The sequence below is a fragment of the Alexandromys fortis genome, unplaced genomic scaffold (genome assembly GCF_014885135.2).
Source record: "Alexandromys fortis isolate MF-2015 unplaced genomic scaffold, M_Fortis_MF-2015_v1.1 scaffold_24, whole genome shotgun sequence".
NCBI lineage: Eukaryota > Metazoa > Chordata > Mammalia > Rodentia > Cricetidae > Alexandromys > Alexandromys fortis.
In genome coordinates this window covers 15,922,739-15,939,283 of record NW_026067906.1, presented here as the reverse complement: position 1 = coordinate 15,939,283, position 16,545 = coordinate 15,922,739, and the positions used below count along the sequence as shown (strand labels likewise).

The 16,545-nt window shown below is 45.1% G+C and overlaps 1 protein-coding gene across 1 annotated transcript in view; it reads left to right on the top strand.

The window, feature by feature from the left end:
* The window catches only part of Kcnmb4 (potassium calcium-activated channel subfamily M regulatory beta subunit 4), a 51,503-nt gene extending 35,690 nt beyond the window's left edge, over window positions 1-15,813 (top strand). The window contains exon 3 of the mRNA XM_050135602.1: window positions 15,279-15,813. Coding sequence (XP_049991559.1) covers window positions 15,279-15,447 — 169 coding nt within the window. The 3' untranslated portion in view covers window positions 15,448-15,813. The remainder of the gene's footprint in view (window positions 1-15,278) is intronic.
* The last annotated feature ends 732 nt before the right edge of the window (window positions 15,814-16,545 follow it).

The following is a 16,545-nucleotide window of genomic DNA, read 5'->3' as shown; positions in this document are numbered from 1 at the left end:
CTCTTTTTCAGCGCTAGTGATGAAAGCAGGGACTTGACACACTAGGCACAAGCCGCACTCTTGAGCTCATCCTAGCACTATATGTTTCTCTGAAAGCAACTTTCCCCCAGTTCCTAAACTGGGGGTGTAGAGATAAGAGCGGTGGGGCTGCGTCCCCGGCATGCGGCCGCCCGCATGGCTAGCTTATGCCTGAAATAATTACACAGAAACTGTATTCTTTTAAACACTGCCTGGCCCGTTATCTGTAGCCTCTTACTGGCTAGCTCTTACATATTAATCTAACCCATTTCTAATAATCTGTGTAGCCCACGAGGTGGCTTACCAGAGAAGATCTTAACCTGCGTCTGTCTGGAGTGGGAGAATCATGGCGACCCCTCGACTAAGCTTCTTTCTCCCAGCATTCTGTTCTGTTTACCCCACCCACCTAAGGGTTGGCCTGTCAAGGGGCCTAGGCAGTTTCTTTATTAATAAGAAATCCCTCCCACACCAGGGGGAACTTGCATTCTGGGCATAAGTACAGGAACTGTAATTTATTTTTCTATAAATATATATTATTGATTGTAATGGATCATTTTAGTCTCTTGTGATTGTTTTGAATCTTGATTCTAGTACCTGTTGAACTGGCTACTTCTTCTATTCTAACACGTGTGTGTGCGTGTGTGTGTACACGCATGTCTGTGTTGGTACACTTGCGTACATGTACATGTGTGTTCATTCACAAGGAGGCCAGAGGACAGTCTTGGGTGTTGTTCCTCAGGTACCATCCACGTATCTTTTGGATCATTTTTTACTGGCTAGGGAGCCCAAGAGATCTCTCTGTCTCCACCTCCGCAGCACTGAGATTACAAGTGTGTACCACCATGCCTGTCTTTGTAAGTGTGGGTTCCATGGATCAGACTCATGAGCTTGTGTTTGCACTTGTGAAGCATTTTACTGACTGAACCCTTAGATACCATGGTAATTGTTAAGTCAGGAGAACTTCTGTTAATAAAGATGCTAAAACCCCTGGAACTTAAGAGACCTATTTTGTACCATCCCAGCCAACATGAGCCAACTTCTATCCATCCTGCTACCTCTGTGTCAAAAGTTGCTCAAGTGCTTCATAGACGTTAATTCCAGATTCTGTGTAGTTGTGCAGGGTGTTCTGTCCATTGTCCTCATTCTGCACATGGCAGAGCTGAAGCCTCCGGAGGTTGAGCAGCCTATCTGAACCACGTGCTTGGGTAAGAGTAGCCAGGATCGGTGAATAAGAAGTGTATGTATCTAGAGTCCAGACAGTGAGGCGATTCAACGCATTAATCCAGTGGATGCCAATCAAATCAACAGTACTAATCACACTTCCTCGGACATTTATTGTTTCCTTAAAGCCTGGGAACTTCTCTCATCAAGTTCTTTTTAAATATACAGTAGGCTATTGTATGTTATACATATCCTATTGAGCTGTAGAATCCTGCAGTCCATTCCTTCTGTCTACTTTATTGTGGTAACTGTTCCCCGTCTCCATTTCTATTTCTTTATCAGCCTCCCCAACCCACTGTTCTGCTCTCCTCATCTTTGAGATCAACTTCCAACCTCTGTGCTTTGTTTCCGGAGTCTGTGTTCTTAAAGTCCCTGATGAAGAGTTGCTAACAGGGACCAGGGTGCTAGCCTGTGTTGGGATATGATAACACAAGAGTTTCTGTTAATTCTGACCAGAGACTCATTACCGTAAACATTTTTGTTGTGGTTACTACCGATGGCAAAGTCATTGGAAACGCCAGCCTGCCGAATGTGCGCCTCTTCATGGCGCCCCCTCGCCCAATAAACTCTGTGTGCATTTATTCCCCAAAACCTATATTGCTGTCCTTTCATATATCTGCTCACAAGGTCTTTCCTCCCCGCCCCCACCCCTGGGCACACTTAAGCACCCCTTCTTTTCTCTGCACTGTGAGCAAACGGCCGCTGCATCTTGAAGTGGATCGTCGCCATGAGGGAGAGCAAGCATCTGCAGAACACCCCAAACAAGCATGTGCCAGTGTCGGGCTGGGCGGTGGGAGTGTAGGCAGAAGAGACTGTTCTCACCCTCACGTTTACTGCTCATGGGCAAGCCAGCGAGGAGGGTGGCCCTGATGCCTGCCAGTCGTAGGTGTTGAGCAAATGTCGGAGAACCAAATCCCAAGAAAGCCTATTTAAATGCCCAAGTACTTGTCTGGAAGCTGTGCCCTTTAGATTTGGAAGTCTACGACAAGGGGAGTATGCACATCTGCCTTGGGTTTTATACAGCTTTAAGGCGTAGTCCCCATCTGGAATGTTAGTGGTGGTCAGATGGCAAAAGAAAAGAAAATGATATCCCTAGGAATCCATACTGCTCGATGCGTAGAAGTTTTCTGTGAACTTCAAACTCTTTATTTTTTTTTTTTAAAAAAACACGTTCAGATGGCCACTCTGCTGTTAATTATTTGCATATTGTCTTATTGAACATTGGCTATCATATGCTCCAGGGATGACGTTAAGCTGCTGGCACACACAGGTATTGTTGTTTAGTCATTGGTCACTGCTCTAATTGTCATGCATGTTTCTCAGTCGTATGTTCTTTGTAGGAGCTTGTTAAGGAGAGACTTATCCTGTAGGAATAGAGCCTCAAAACTAATTCGGCTAATTTTATAATCCAGAAACATCTTAATATCTGCTTAATGCATTGTGGCAAAGAGACACAATTGCACAACAGACAACAACAACAACAACACTGAGTGTGAAAGCTATTATTATTCGTGTATCCTGTAGGATGCAATTTAGGGGTCCAGACGTGTGAGTTTGCCTGGGTGGAAATGCTAGGCCTGCTTCTCTTTTTTTATGTGCAGTACCAAAACATATATATACATACACACACACACACACACACACACACACACACACACACACACATATATATATATATATACTCTTCTAATTATTTAACTTAAAAATAGCTGCTTTTTTACAACACATTGTAGTGAAGCAGGGCTTCTAATAACTGGGAACCTTGTAGAATGACAGCGTTAGAGTAGAAGGTAACCCTTCCTTCAAACTTGCAATATACAAGATACTCAGCTGTTCTTTTCCAACCCAAGGCCCATTTTAAAATCTTTTTTCCACAGCTGCCAGAATAATAGTGCATGACTGACACGCAAGGGTGAGGAAATGGACCTGTGAGCGGCTTTTCTTCATTGAGGGTCTAATGGTAGAGAACTGAACTGAACCTCGTCAGCACTGGTGCTTAGCTGAGAAAATTAGGGAGCGAATTGCTGTGGGGTGCATCTGAATAGCCATGTGCCTACCTGGTATCTTCTCATGTGGCCGTTCCCAGGCCAGCAGCATCGCATAGCACGTGAGGCCAGAATAGGGATGTACCCGCGAGGAGCAGGTTCAGAGGTGTCCCAGCGCAGGCAGAGCCCTCCAGCAGGATGAGTTGGAAGAACAGAAACTATCCCACAGTGGGAGAGGTTGGGCTAGACGTGGATTTTGTAAACAAACAGAGAGGGGTCTGGGCAGATAGCTCAGTCAATACCTGAGTTTGATTCCCAGGAGGCACCCGGGGTGGTGACAGATGCTTTTAGTCCTAGCACTGGGGAGGCATACAAGACAGGCAGCTCCTTGGGCATCTCTAGCCAGCCATCCTCAGCTTCGTGGTAAGTCCTATGTCAGTGAGAGACCCTATGTCTTAGTTACTGCTGCTGTGATGAAACACCTTGGCCAAAGCACTATGGGGAAGAAAGGGTTTATTTGGCTTCTACTTCCACATCACTGTCCATCACTGAAGGATGTCAGGACAGGAAACTCAGGCAGGTGGGATGGGCGCTTCCCACAGTGGGCTGTGCCCTGCCTCATGAGTCACTAATTAAGAAAATTCCGTACAGGCCTGCCCACAGCCTGATCTTACGGAGGCATTTTCTTAATTGAGGTTTCCCTCCTCTCCGATGACGTCAGCTGTGTCAAGTTGACATAAAACTACCCCAGCACAACCTGTCTCAAAGAGTGTGGGTAGTGCCCGAGGAATGTTCCGAGGTTGACTTCTGGCTTACATGCACGAGCGCGTGCACCCCCCCCCACGCACTCGTACACAACACCCTCACACACGTGAACATATATAGGCATACCCACTCATAAAAAACAAAAAGGCAGAGAGGCAAGCAGAGGAGTAAATATGATCACTTGTTTTTGAAATTATCTGAAAATAGTTGGCACAATCTGTAGAAACACAAGTAAATACGCATGACTGTTTGGGCGAATACAGCTCTGGCATTTGCAGTTTCCAACAAATAGACGCGGCCTTTAGATCCCCATGAAGGCTAGGATCGCGTTTCCCTCTCCGGATTTGCTCAGCTGTAGTTCAGGGACATAGATTTTTTACTCCATCCTCTGAGGCCTTTTGCCATGCCGCTCACATTTGTTGAGCTCACAGTTTGAGCTTAGCAGAATGCAGAGCTCTTCTAGGTCCGGAGGAACCCCAGGGAGATCATCTAAGTGGAGCTGAGCAGATGCTCGGGTCCATTCTTTTGTGAGAACCCTCCCGGGTGTGGCTGAGCCTACTGTCTTCTACCCCTGACTTGTGACACCCTTGCCATCTTGACTTTTCTCCTGGGAACCATGGGGAGGAAAGTGTTTCTTGACCTCCTTTAAGATGCCACTGGTGCACGCCTTGTGCCCACTCATGTTCAGACAGGAAGGCGATACAGTGACATTTGAGGGGATTCCTTACCCTGCTCATTTCCTTGAGAACCAAAATGTTGAAGCTCTTGCCAGCCTTCCAAGCACCCAATGGAATCCCGGCTCGTGTGCTTATTTTGGGTTCATCCGTGTGTTTGTCTTCTTCTCCCGGGAAACGGTTTCTCACACCCACGTTGCAAGTGTGCAATCTGCGATTATTCCATGTCCTCTGCCTGCAGCGAGAGTTGAGAACATGATTCAGCTTAGGGAAATGACAGAAAATGGGGCTGTTAGAGTGAGCTTCCAAAAACAGTCTCTTTTTACGTGTGCAGACGCTCTGCTGGTGTCAGCCCCTGTCCCTGGAAACAAGCGGATTTGAACACTAAGCTGCCAGCATCCCAATGTTGGAGGGATCTAGACGGTATTGTTACTTTCTTGTTGCTGTGGGAAAACACCTGACAAAAGCAACTTCAAGGAGTTGCAGCTTTATTGCAGCTCACAGTTTGAGAGTCCATGCCAGTATGGCAGAGAAGCCTCAGTGTCGAAGGCCGTTGTGGCTGTGTGACCAGAGCCAGAGGCAGCTGGCCACGTTGCTTCTGTAGATCGAAAGCAAAGAGATGGAAACTAGTATTTTTTCTAAGTCAAAAGTTCATACTTTCTGCTTGCAAATCTTGACAGTGATGCCTGCATTTTTTTTCCTGAGAAATTAGGAGCTTTCATAGACACGGGTTACACATAACAAATGTTTGATGCCAGCACTTCAAGAGTCAGGTTGAGAAGACAGACAGGTTGTTTAAAAAAAAAAAAAAAAAGCAGTGAGCACTTAGCATGATTCGAACCAAAAGATGCATGTCACTGTGTAAGTGCAGAACCACAGCAGCTCCCTCAGGGTTCTTAGAAATTGTCTGTTGAGACAGTCACTGACGCTGGCCCCATCTGTAGCTGGGGACCGCCCTCGGCGTCATCTAGTTCTGTGAAAGGATGTTTGTAGGATGTGTTTTAGCGCATAACTCCTGTTTATGTTCCTAATGAAGGCTCTGACGTTAGGGGCTGTTTTCTTGCCTCTGCCTGACGTGTGTGGTAGAATTGGAAAACATCATTTGCTTGTGGAACCTGTCCTGTTGGTCACCTTTGCTCCCCGTAAGCCTGCCATGCAGGATGGATGCTCACTGTTCATGACACGGGGGATCAAGGAGCAACAGAGTCCTCTCTGCCAGGATTTTAATGAGATCAGAGGGACTGCCCGTGACTACCTCCTTACAATGTACAGGTGAAGGAGGTACCCGGAGAAGACCCAGTATGGTCACCATTCCAGAATCGGGTTTTACTGAGTACTGACAATTATTCTCCCTGCTGTCTCTTATGGGCTCCCCATTCAGGAAGCTACTGAAGCACCTCACTTCCATATCTCATTTAGTTCTCGGGAGTAAGGCAGCTCTTTTGCCATCCCACTGTTGTGGTTTGAATAGGACATGCCTCCACCGCCCCCCACACTCATGTGTTTGATCACCCCTACACTCATGTGTTCGATCACCCCCCCACACACACTCATGTGTTTGATCATCCCTACACTCATGTGTTTGATCACCCCCACACTCATGTGTTTGATCACCCCCACACACTCATGTGTTTGATCACCCCCACACACTCATGTGTTTGATCACCCCCACACTCATGTGTTTGATCACCCCCACATTCATGTGTTCGATCACCCCCACATTCATGTGTTTGATCGCCAAACATTCATGTGCTTGAACAGTGGTTCCAGCTGATGTCACTGATTTGGAAGGTTGTAGAAGGTTGAGGAGATGGAGTCTCAGTAGAAGAAGGGTTTTATAGCCTGCCTCTACTTCCTGTCTGCACTCTGCTTCCTGAGAATGACATAATATGATCAGCTGCCACCAGCATCTTCCCCACCGCGATGAACTATGTCTCTTAAACTATGAGGCATACGAGATCCTTCCAACCTTCTTTATCCTGATTTTTATTAGATATTTTTCACAACAATGGGGGAAAAGTAATGAACGCACCTTTTACAGATGAGAAAACTAAGGCGTGAAGAATGGATTAAACATTTACCTCAGGGTTAGCTTTGTCTAAGTCAAGCGCATATTCTCAAATGCAGTCCTCCACGGGTAGATTATCGGGTCCTTCCTTCAGCATGTACCTAGTTATACACTGTCTACTTTATAATTAATTCGACCCTTTGTTTCTCCAAAATAACGCCCCTGCCACTTGACTCCTTCTCCTGCCGCCATCAGGTGCATATGTTTCTCTGCATACCCCTAGATTTGGATCTGACTTAACTTCTTCCACAAAAGAGAGGTAACCCCTGTGCAATCTCTCTGAGTCAGCCTGGGAAAGACGGCAGAGGACAACTGGAGGGTGTGACTAACATTTATAGATGTGTGGCGAGCATACTATCCATAGATAGGAACCCTCTGGAGCAACACCACGCTCCCAAGATAGCTGCCGTCCAGGCTTTTTAAAGCCCTGACCATAGCATCATCGCTAAGCCTGTGTGAGTCAAAATGAGCTCAAAATGGTGTCGGGGAGGAAAACCCCTCTACTCCTTCAGATTTAATGTCTGGAAATGGGAATGAAATTGACAAATAATACATTAGCAGGAGAAAACGCAAACAAACTTGATCAGTGTTAATAAATATGATTTTTGTATATAGGAAGTAATTAGATTTGGTCATGCATATGACAAAGGAAAGGTCCTAGTGACAGACAAATGGACTTCTGGGAGGGGAAGTTTGTGACAATGTTTGCCTGTGCAAGCATGAGTGATCTTCTGTGAAGACTAGAACTCTCCGAGAAGAAATGCAGGGTGGCCTCAGATCCCAGAAGTTGCGTGGTTAGGCAGAGGAGGAAATCTCTAGAAGGAGTTTGTCTTGTCTGTTTAGTCTCAAATGCCTTCAGCTTAAGCTAACTTTATACTACGCCAGGGTTCCAAGTGTGTCCCCACAGGAGAGAAGCGCAGTGTAAGAACGCTCACTGTGAAGGACCCGTGTGGCTTGTCCCTCTCTCTACCACTGTCAGTGGGCTGAGCAAGTCCCCTCCTGCAGCCACAAGGAAGACGAGTGTGCTTTTTCTACCTTATTGGCAAGGTCATATGACTGCTTCCCCAGCAACTAGACATATCAGCTAATTACTCTCGAATAGGATGGTTCGGTTATACCAAAATCAAGTTCAACTTTCTTATTTGCTAGCGGGCAAACCCAGGGCCTTGTGCATCCTAAGTAATCTCTCTACAGCTAAGCTGTGAAACTCTGGTTCCCAGCATTTCTATTCGCCAATCTTTAGTGTCTTTAAATAGAAAAGAAACTTCAAAGATTAGTTTTTAAATTATTAAATCAATAGATCAAATTTGGTATCTTCATGGAGTATGCTTTCATCCGGTCTCCTTCTAGAAGGGCTACAGAATATGGTATTGCTAAAAACCGAAACATTGACTAATACTCTGCTAGTGTTTGTGTTCTGAGTGACCCACTTGGCTCCTGTATTGAAAAGCATTGTAATTTTTGAAGGGTGGAAACCATTAGACAGTCTTCAGGTCATTGGGGCCATGGTGTAGAAGAGAATTGTGGAACCCTTGTCTGTGTTTCCCTTTATTCCCTGTGAATGAAGAGAGCGGTCGCTCTACCATGTGCCGCCAGCATGATATGGTGCCTTGCCACAGGCCCGAGCACATCTTTCTTTTCCATAAATGAATTATCTCAAGGACTTTGTTGTAGTTTTATGCAAAGGACCTCAACTAAGAGAAGAAGTGGTTAGATTTGGGGCATGCATACAAGGGTGGCAAAGAAAAGGCTGCAGTGATGGCCAGGCTGGCCTTTAGGAGGGGAAGTTTGTGACAGTGTTTGTCTCTGCAAGCATGAGTGGTCTGTGAAAACTGGACCCCTCAGAGAGGAAATGCGTGGTAGCCTTGGATCCCAGAAGTTGCATGGTTATGCAGAGGAGGAAATTTCTAGAAGTTTGTCTTGTCAGTTTAATCTCAAATGTTTTCAGCTTAAGTTAACTTTCTGCCACCTCCAGGATCCCACATTTCTCATGCCTAACCACAGTAAAGCTTTGTGTATGTGTGCCATGTGTTCATGTGTGTGCATGTGATCTTTTATGTGTGTGCATGTGCTCATGCATGTGCTCATGTGTGCGCATGTGTTCATGTATGCATGCATTCATGTGTGTGTTCATGTATGTGTGTGCTCGTTTGTGTATATGCATGTGTTCATGTGCGTGCATGTGCTCATGTGTGTATGTGCATGTGCTCGTGTGTGTTACGTGTGGAGGACAAAGGACAACCTCAGGTTTCATTCTTCAGTAGCCTTCAGTCTTCTTCTTTTTTCCTTGAGACAGCTCATTAGCTTGGAGCTTACCAACCGACTGGGCTGGCTGACTAGCAAGACCCAGGGATCTGCCTGTTTTGGCCTCCCCAGTGCTGGAATTCCAAGTGCAGGCCACTGTGGCCAGCATTTTCCACCTGGATTCTAGGGGTCACACTCAGATCCTCGGCCCGCTGGTGGTATGTCATTTAAATATTTGCTCACATGTTTAGACTTAAGTAGAAAATTTTATAAGGCCAACTGAAAAGCCTACCCCCATACAGACTGAGTTAAGCTGTCAGAGAACACATCACTAGTTCTCCTGGTGGCTTTTCATTCCGTTACCTCCAGGGCAAGAGCACTGGGTGCCCATGCTCCAGCCTTAGGGTTTCGGTCTGGTGCATCCAATGTCAAAAGCCAGGCTGATGCTGGCCTAAGGTTGTGAAAGCATCGTTGAGTTGAATTTATTCTCGAGGGTGATAGATGTACCAAACTCTGCAACACTGTTCAGTCCTGCAGATCGGAGACTTTGGACTCAGTGTGCTGAGAAGCCCTAAAGCGATTTCATCATTAATGCTGAGGAACTGCAGTCCTGGTCCTTCAAAATGCAACACATTTATTCATTTGGGTAAATATGTATTCATTTAGGTAAAATACAGAATATTTTTTCTTCTAGGTTAGCCTAACAAAATTCCAAATTCTCCTGTTTCTTTTCTTCTGTAATAGCAGTTGGGTAGTTAGTATTTCCTTTCCCACCACCTTTGAGTACCAGGAGGCTCATAGATAAGTTTTATTTTATTAAACTAAGAACGGGGGCTCTTCTTGGTGACGTTTTTCCTTTACCCCCATTCTAATTACGTTGCTCTTCTTCTCAGCTGTCAGATTAAGGACTTTGTTTTATTCAGATCTTCTGTTTGTATTGTTCTTTTCAGGTTCTTCTTGAAACTAGGTCATGTTATAAATAATAAATAAGGTTTAGCTGGCCTTGGTGCGCTCCCAATAGATCAGCCCCACTGTCTCAGTGGATGGGCACACCCCTCACGGTCCTGACATCCTTGCTCGTGTTCTCCCTCCTTCTGCTCCTCATTGGGACCTTGGGAGCTCAGTCCAGTGCTCCAGTGTGGGTCTCTGTCTCTATCTCCATCCATCACCAGATGAAGGTTGTATGGTGATATGCAAGATATTCATCAGTGTGGCTATAGGATAAGGCCATTTCAGGTTCCCTATCCTCGGCTGCCCAAGGAACTAACTGGGAACATCATCCTGGGCACCTGGGAGCCCCTTTAAAGCAGGCCTAGATGGCACCTGTTCACAAGGCTTGAGTGATGAACCCTTCATAGTTTTTGGTGTCCTTTGGCAATGCAACCAGGTCAGAGCCCTGGCGCGTGGGGCTTAGGCCATGCTTGTGGAATTATTTTTATTATAGTAATTATGAAATATTTTAGAACTTAAAATCCCCCCCCAAGTGTGAAAATGTTTCTAATGATACAGTATGTTCTGAGTCAGGCTTGGTAGTTTATAACAATAAGTGTAATATGTAAACGTTGCACATCTTCCATTGCTTGGGAGGACTGGAGATGGCAATGCGCACAGTTCAGGAGTCGGGTGTGCACACAATAGTGCAAGGCCACAGGTTCAGTACCGAGTACCAAAAGGGGGTATGTGTGCGAGGGAGGATTTATCAAGGTCAATTCCAAATATACAAAACTGAAAAGACAAGGCAAGAGGACTGGAGCTGGTAGAAGGATGTCTCATTGTCTTGCTAAAATGGGTCAAAATCTTGACATTGTAGCAGTTTTCATGGTGGGGAAAAAATCCTGTGCTAAGACCATGGAAAGGATTCTGATGCTCTAGAAGGGCCTCTGTTCCCTGTAAGATCTCATGGAGACAGCGCTTTTAAGTGGGTTCTCTTGGTTCATGGTTGGTATAGTTTCCATAGTATCATGTTCATAAATTATGCAATCCTAGTTATGGGATGTGTGTAGCACGTGTGTGCATGTGTAAAGTGTATGCATTTGTGCATGTGGGTGCATGTGCACGTATGTGTAGCTGCATAATATACATGTGTGGAGGCCAGAGGCTGGTGTCAGGTGTCTTCAGTATTGCTTAGTTTACTTATCTTTATTTCTTCCTCTAATTATACTGTGGCTGACCTCAAACTCACTGAATTGACCCCCACCCTGCCTCCGGAATGCTGGGATTAAAGGTGTGTGTCATGCTAGGCTATGTTGTCTTTTGAGACAGCATCTCTTACTGAACCCAAAGCTCGCTGATTGGCTAGATTGGCTGCCCAGTGAGTCCAGGGATTCACTTGTCTCCACCCCCTCTAGTTGTAGGATTCTGGCCATGCACAACTAAGTTCAGGTTTTACTAAGTTCAGGTTGCTGGGTGCATGAACTCAGACCCTCATTATCACCCAGCAGGCACTTCCCAGCTGAGACATCTCCCCACTCCCTGTTGAGATAAGAACAGATTAAAGAAATCCCTTATTTTATTTTTTATTTTTTTTAATCACCGTTTTCTTTCCCCGCTGGTCAACAGAACAAGTACCGTGGATTGTGACTTCTCCTAGTTGATTAGACAAAGTCAAAGGGGATCGATTTTCTGTTTTTAAGATGATGTATCCCAAATCTCTGGTTTTATCTCAATTGTTGGAGTGGAGGCTGGCCTAGGAGGCATCCTTCTTGGTTCTCATAGGAGAAGCAAAGGCCTCCTATGACCAGTTCCACACTGTGGTCTGAATGTCCATCTTTTAGTCTCTGGCCCTGCCCCGTACGTATCTGCCCTGTCCTATAACTCTGTCTGCTCCTATGAGGGTACACAGTAAAGTGCTCACAAGCATCAGGGCCTAGGTATCAACTAGCATTGGATAGTCGGAGAAATGGCTAACTAGGGTACATTCTGCCTTCTTTCCTTATAGAACCCTACATAATACTGCTTGCACAAGTACAGGTAGAGTCACCCCAGACTTCCTACAAGACTTCTGGGCCACACAACTTTAGATTCTGAGGGAGGTGAATGAGAGGTTGAAACAGGTATCACTTGAACCTAGTTTGAGAAAAGCTGGCTTACAGGTAAATAAATAACACAGCTAAAAAAAAAAATCACACTGATATGGTTTCAAATTATTATGCTCTCACTTTAAGCTGTGTGAATTTGAGCAACCTAATCCCTTCCAGTGCTCCCTTGAAGGAATTTCAAACACAGTTATTTTGAGGACGAGATAAGATGTAATGTCCTAGGGGGTGGAGAGATGACTCAGCAGTTAAGAGCTCTGTCTGCTCTCCCAGAGGACCCAGGTTCAATTCCCAGCACCCACATGGCAGCTCATAACGTCTGTAACTCCAATTCCAGGAGGATCTGACACCCTCACACAGACATACATGCAGGCGAAACACCAAGGAACATAAAACATAAAGAAATAAATAATGAAATAATGAAATGTCCAGCCGTAGTGTTTGCCAGGGAGCACGGTGCTTAGTAAATGCTGAATGTAAGTAAGCAGCGAGCCAACAGAAGTGTCGTCTTCATTACCACAAGGTCCATTCAAAGCTGCACGCAGGCATTTCCCACGGTTCCCGGCTATACTTGCTCTTCTTTCGGGATGCTCACGCCTTCCTCACTCGGTTTCCATTACAATCCCCAAGCCCTGCAAAAGGACCCTTGGGTAGAGAGTATCGTGTTTGGCCTTTTTGTCTATATTCAATGAAGTTCCTCTTCATTTTGACCATATAACCATGAAAAAAAAAAAAAGTGAATTCTAAGTCAAATAGTTTTTGGCCAACCAACCAGGAGGACATAGATAACTGAGGCAGGAGAGTACCTTCAATTACAGTACAATAAGCCCAGTCAAAATGGAAAAACTTAGGTGAAATTTAAAGGTGATCTCAGTGAATCATATTACCACGGGACTAGTGACCTGAGAAATGAAGTTTTCCTATCCAAGGAGATTGTGGGGTACCTTAGAGCTGTCTGAAGTACAGACAGACATGCATGGTTTTGAAGGAAATGTGTATGATAATTTTTTTTTCTAGCTCTAAAGAAGGATTTGTTGAAGCAGTTCAAATGCAGCTCGCATGAGTCATTTTACTTTGTCACGTAAAGCTTTGAAACAGCAGTGTTGCCCAGGAACAAGGAGATAGAATTCTAGAGAGTTTCTGAGGAAGACAAGCTTCCGGAGCCAACAGTTTCCGGTGGCTTCCTTCTTTCCTGCCTGTTTCCTTCACATCTTCTCCAACACTTGTTCTTCAAACTGTGTTTCAGACAGTCTGTACGGCCTGTATGGCAGTTCCGGCATCCCTCCTGGAGCTGTTTCCCCGGCTCTTTTGTTTGATATGTGATAAAGGCGTTCGATAATATCCTAAACAGTGACTGGAGAAAGCATACCAAAGCAGATCTACACAGAAGCATTGTACCGGAAAATTAGTTACAAAAACACATTACTTATGCAAATTACACGTGCAGTTACTATAGAAATGAAAATCCAAATTCCCTTTCCCTCTCCTTTTTCTTGGTTTTTCCCTGGTACCAAATGTATTCATGTTGCTGTGTATCTGACCTTTTTGATGAAGAATCTAGAACTCCTCTTTGTATCAGTAGTTTTAAAGGCGTAGAATAGTGTGTTCCTCAAAGAGCATCTTGGGAGACAGGTTGGATCTTCTCTTGCACACTGAGGTAGGGTCATCTTCCAGCTGTGTAGCTGGGAAGAGAGCCGAGGCAGCGTTGGCAGTAAAGACTCTAAAAGTGACTCCGACTGCCTTGAGCCTCGGCTGTTCTGGAGCCTTGACCTCTACTCCTTCCAACGCAGGCGTGAAGTTTCTTTAACGTGTACGTGGATAATAGGGCTGCAGCCCAGGCAGCTCTTCAGCAGAAGAAAAAGTTATTTAATAATAAATCCATGTAGAATGACAGGTCAGAGCCCTGTTGCACTGGAGCGATTGGTGCCTCGCTGCCACAGTTATTCTGCGTTCATTTAATACAACTTGTCATTGAAATGCCAACTAGAATCTCACTGCATGCACAAAAATTGAAATTACGCACCAAAGAAGAAAAGCACATTTCGTATCCAGCCTGCACAGCTGTCTCTGCGGATGCTGTGTGGCAACTTCCCGACACAGAAAAGAGAAATACCCAGTGTTCTTTATCAGCCTTCTGGGAAATAAGAGCTAGTACCAGTGAAAGCTCCCAGGGGTATATTTCCCTGTTAAAGGCACTGCCGTTGGGCTCTGAAGCCTTTGATTTTTCTTGGGGCTAGTGGGATACATCATTTTGCAACATTTTTTTTCTGAAGGGAGAATAGGTACATAGCCTGCAGTAGTAGGAGAACAGAGCCAACTTTCCTTTGGGTGGAATGCAAATATTTCATAAAATACAAGCCTCTTGTATGAAAATTGAACTCCCAGACATCTGTCTAATCACGAAAGGTGGGAGAGCGTGGTTTGTGGAGCCTGTCTCGTCTTTGCTTTCTATCAGAGACAAACGTGGGAACTGAAACAATGTTCCCACTGACAAGAGAGAAATTGATTACTGCCGCTTTGCAGGACCAGCAGAAAGACAGTGGGCAGTGGCTCAAATGGATGCTAAGTTTCACATAGAAACATAGATGATGCATTCAGTCCATTGTTTTATTTTATTAATAAATGTTTTACGGGTGAAACCTTTGGTTCATATGCAACAGCTGAGTTATCCTAAGAAATACCAAGGGTGCCAGGCTTTGGATGCTATGATATGATGTAGTAGTATTTCAGGGTGTTGGTCTGCATTCATGGTTAAGCAACGGTGCAGGTTAGGCACACCTGATGGCTATGTACCTTCTATCGCCCTCACCTGAACAGTGGTGTTAATCTTTTCCCTTCAAATTAAAATCATTTGGGATCTAGCACAATGCCAAGACTGAGTGTAGGTTTGCTGAGAATACCTACCCGTCAATCACATTCAGCTTCATCTATACCCATTGACCAGTGAGGTTAAAAGAAAGGAAGAAAAAGGGAGCAATTTTGGGTGAAAAAAAAATGACAGCAAAATAATGCTGTACCTTTGACATTTTGCAGCATGCAAATGATATAATAAATGATATGCAGATTTGCACCAATTGCTTGATTCAAGAGCTCACAGCTTTTGGAAATGGGTTTGAAGCAGAAAGTACAGTGTCTTCCTAATCAGAGTCTTGACTTTCAAGTGTGATTATCCCCTTGGGCCGGAAATCCAGTTCGTACGCGGGTCGTAGTTTCCGATGCTGTAACGAGAGTCTGACTGCTCTTCTTTCCTTGCCCTCCACTCTTACAGACCAGAGGACGTTCTCCTACGCCGCACGCATGATGACATCGTCCTCCTGCACTGCTTCCTCTGGCCAGTGGTGACATTTGTGGTGGGCGTGCTCATTGTGGTCCTGACCATTTGTGCCAAGAGCCTGGCGGTCAAGGCAGAAGCCATGAAGAAGCGCAAGTTCTCCTAACGGGGATGAGGATTGTGGGAAGCCATGCCCAGAGGCTGTCCCATCAGGTCAGCGCTCGCCTGCCCCGCAGAGCCCACATTTGGTGGCACAGGAGATGGAAGGGGCCGCAGCAGGCCTCCGCGAGGCCGCTTCTTCAGTGGCGGCAGAAACAGGCACAGCTGGAAGAGTCGGGAACTTATCACCTGTATCCCCCGTGCTGTAGCAGTGGCTAAAGGGTCAAGCTCTTAGCTATATGGAGTGACTGTTTGGAAAACCCTCTAAGAAGTTGGTTTTCTTTGGAAAGTACAGGTATCTTATTTGTATAGTGTGGCATACAAACCATTATGATTTATGCTTCTTACAAATATTAAAATGCAGTGCTCTGTGGTTTTTTCTATTTTCTTTTTTTGTTTTGTTTTTACACTTAGATCACCAGGGTGTTAAACAAGGGTCTAATGGTTTTCACTTGACTCTGCTAGATGAATCTGCAGAACCATTGACCTTACTCCATGACTACCAGTTTCCTTGAGTAAATAGTACCTTGACTCCGACTTGAAAAAGGAATTCTATGGTGGTAACTCGGCCTCCGGCCGCTCTATTTCTTTTCCTTTGAGGACTGAGGAAGCTTCCTCCACTGCCTGCCTTTGCGTGGCTGTTATTTCCAGCCAGATGACTTTGCGAGAGAGGGACCTGATTCTGAAGAAGGCTTTTCCAAGCTCTGGGGACACAGAGTTCTCATTCATCTCTTCCTGCAATTTATTCATTTATTTGAAGTGCTAGGAATCCAAACAAGGGCGTTGCACATGTTAGACAATCTCCGGACCATTGAGCCATATCCCCAGCCTCATTGTTCTTTTTTTTTCCTTTTAGCAGTAGAATATACATGACATGAAGAACACTCTTCAGTTTAGAGTCAAGTGCCGTTTTCCTTCCTTTTTTTTTTTTTTTTCTTTTAGGACCATTCAAGCATCTCATTTTCCTTACCCTGCAGTTGTTCAGTTTGCTCAGACAGAGCTGGGGATGCAGCCTGGCTCACCCCATTGCCACTGGGCTTTCGGTATTTTCAAAAGTACATCAAAGCCCGGCATGGGGGCACACATGGATTTTTTTCTGTGTGCA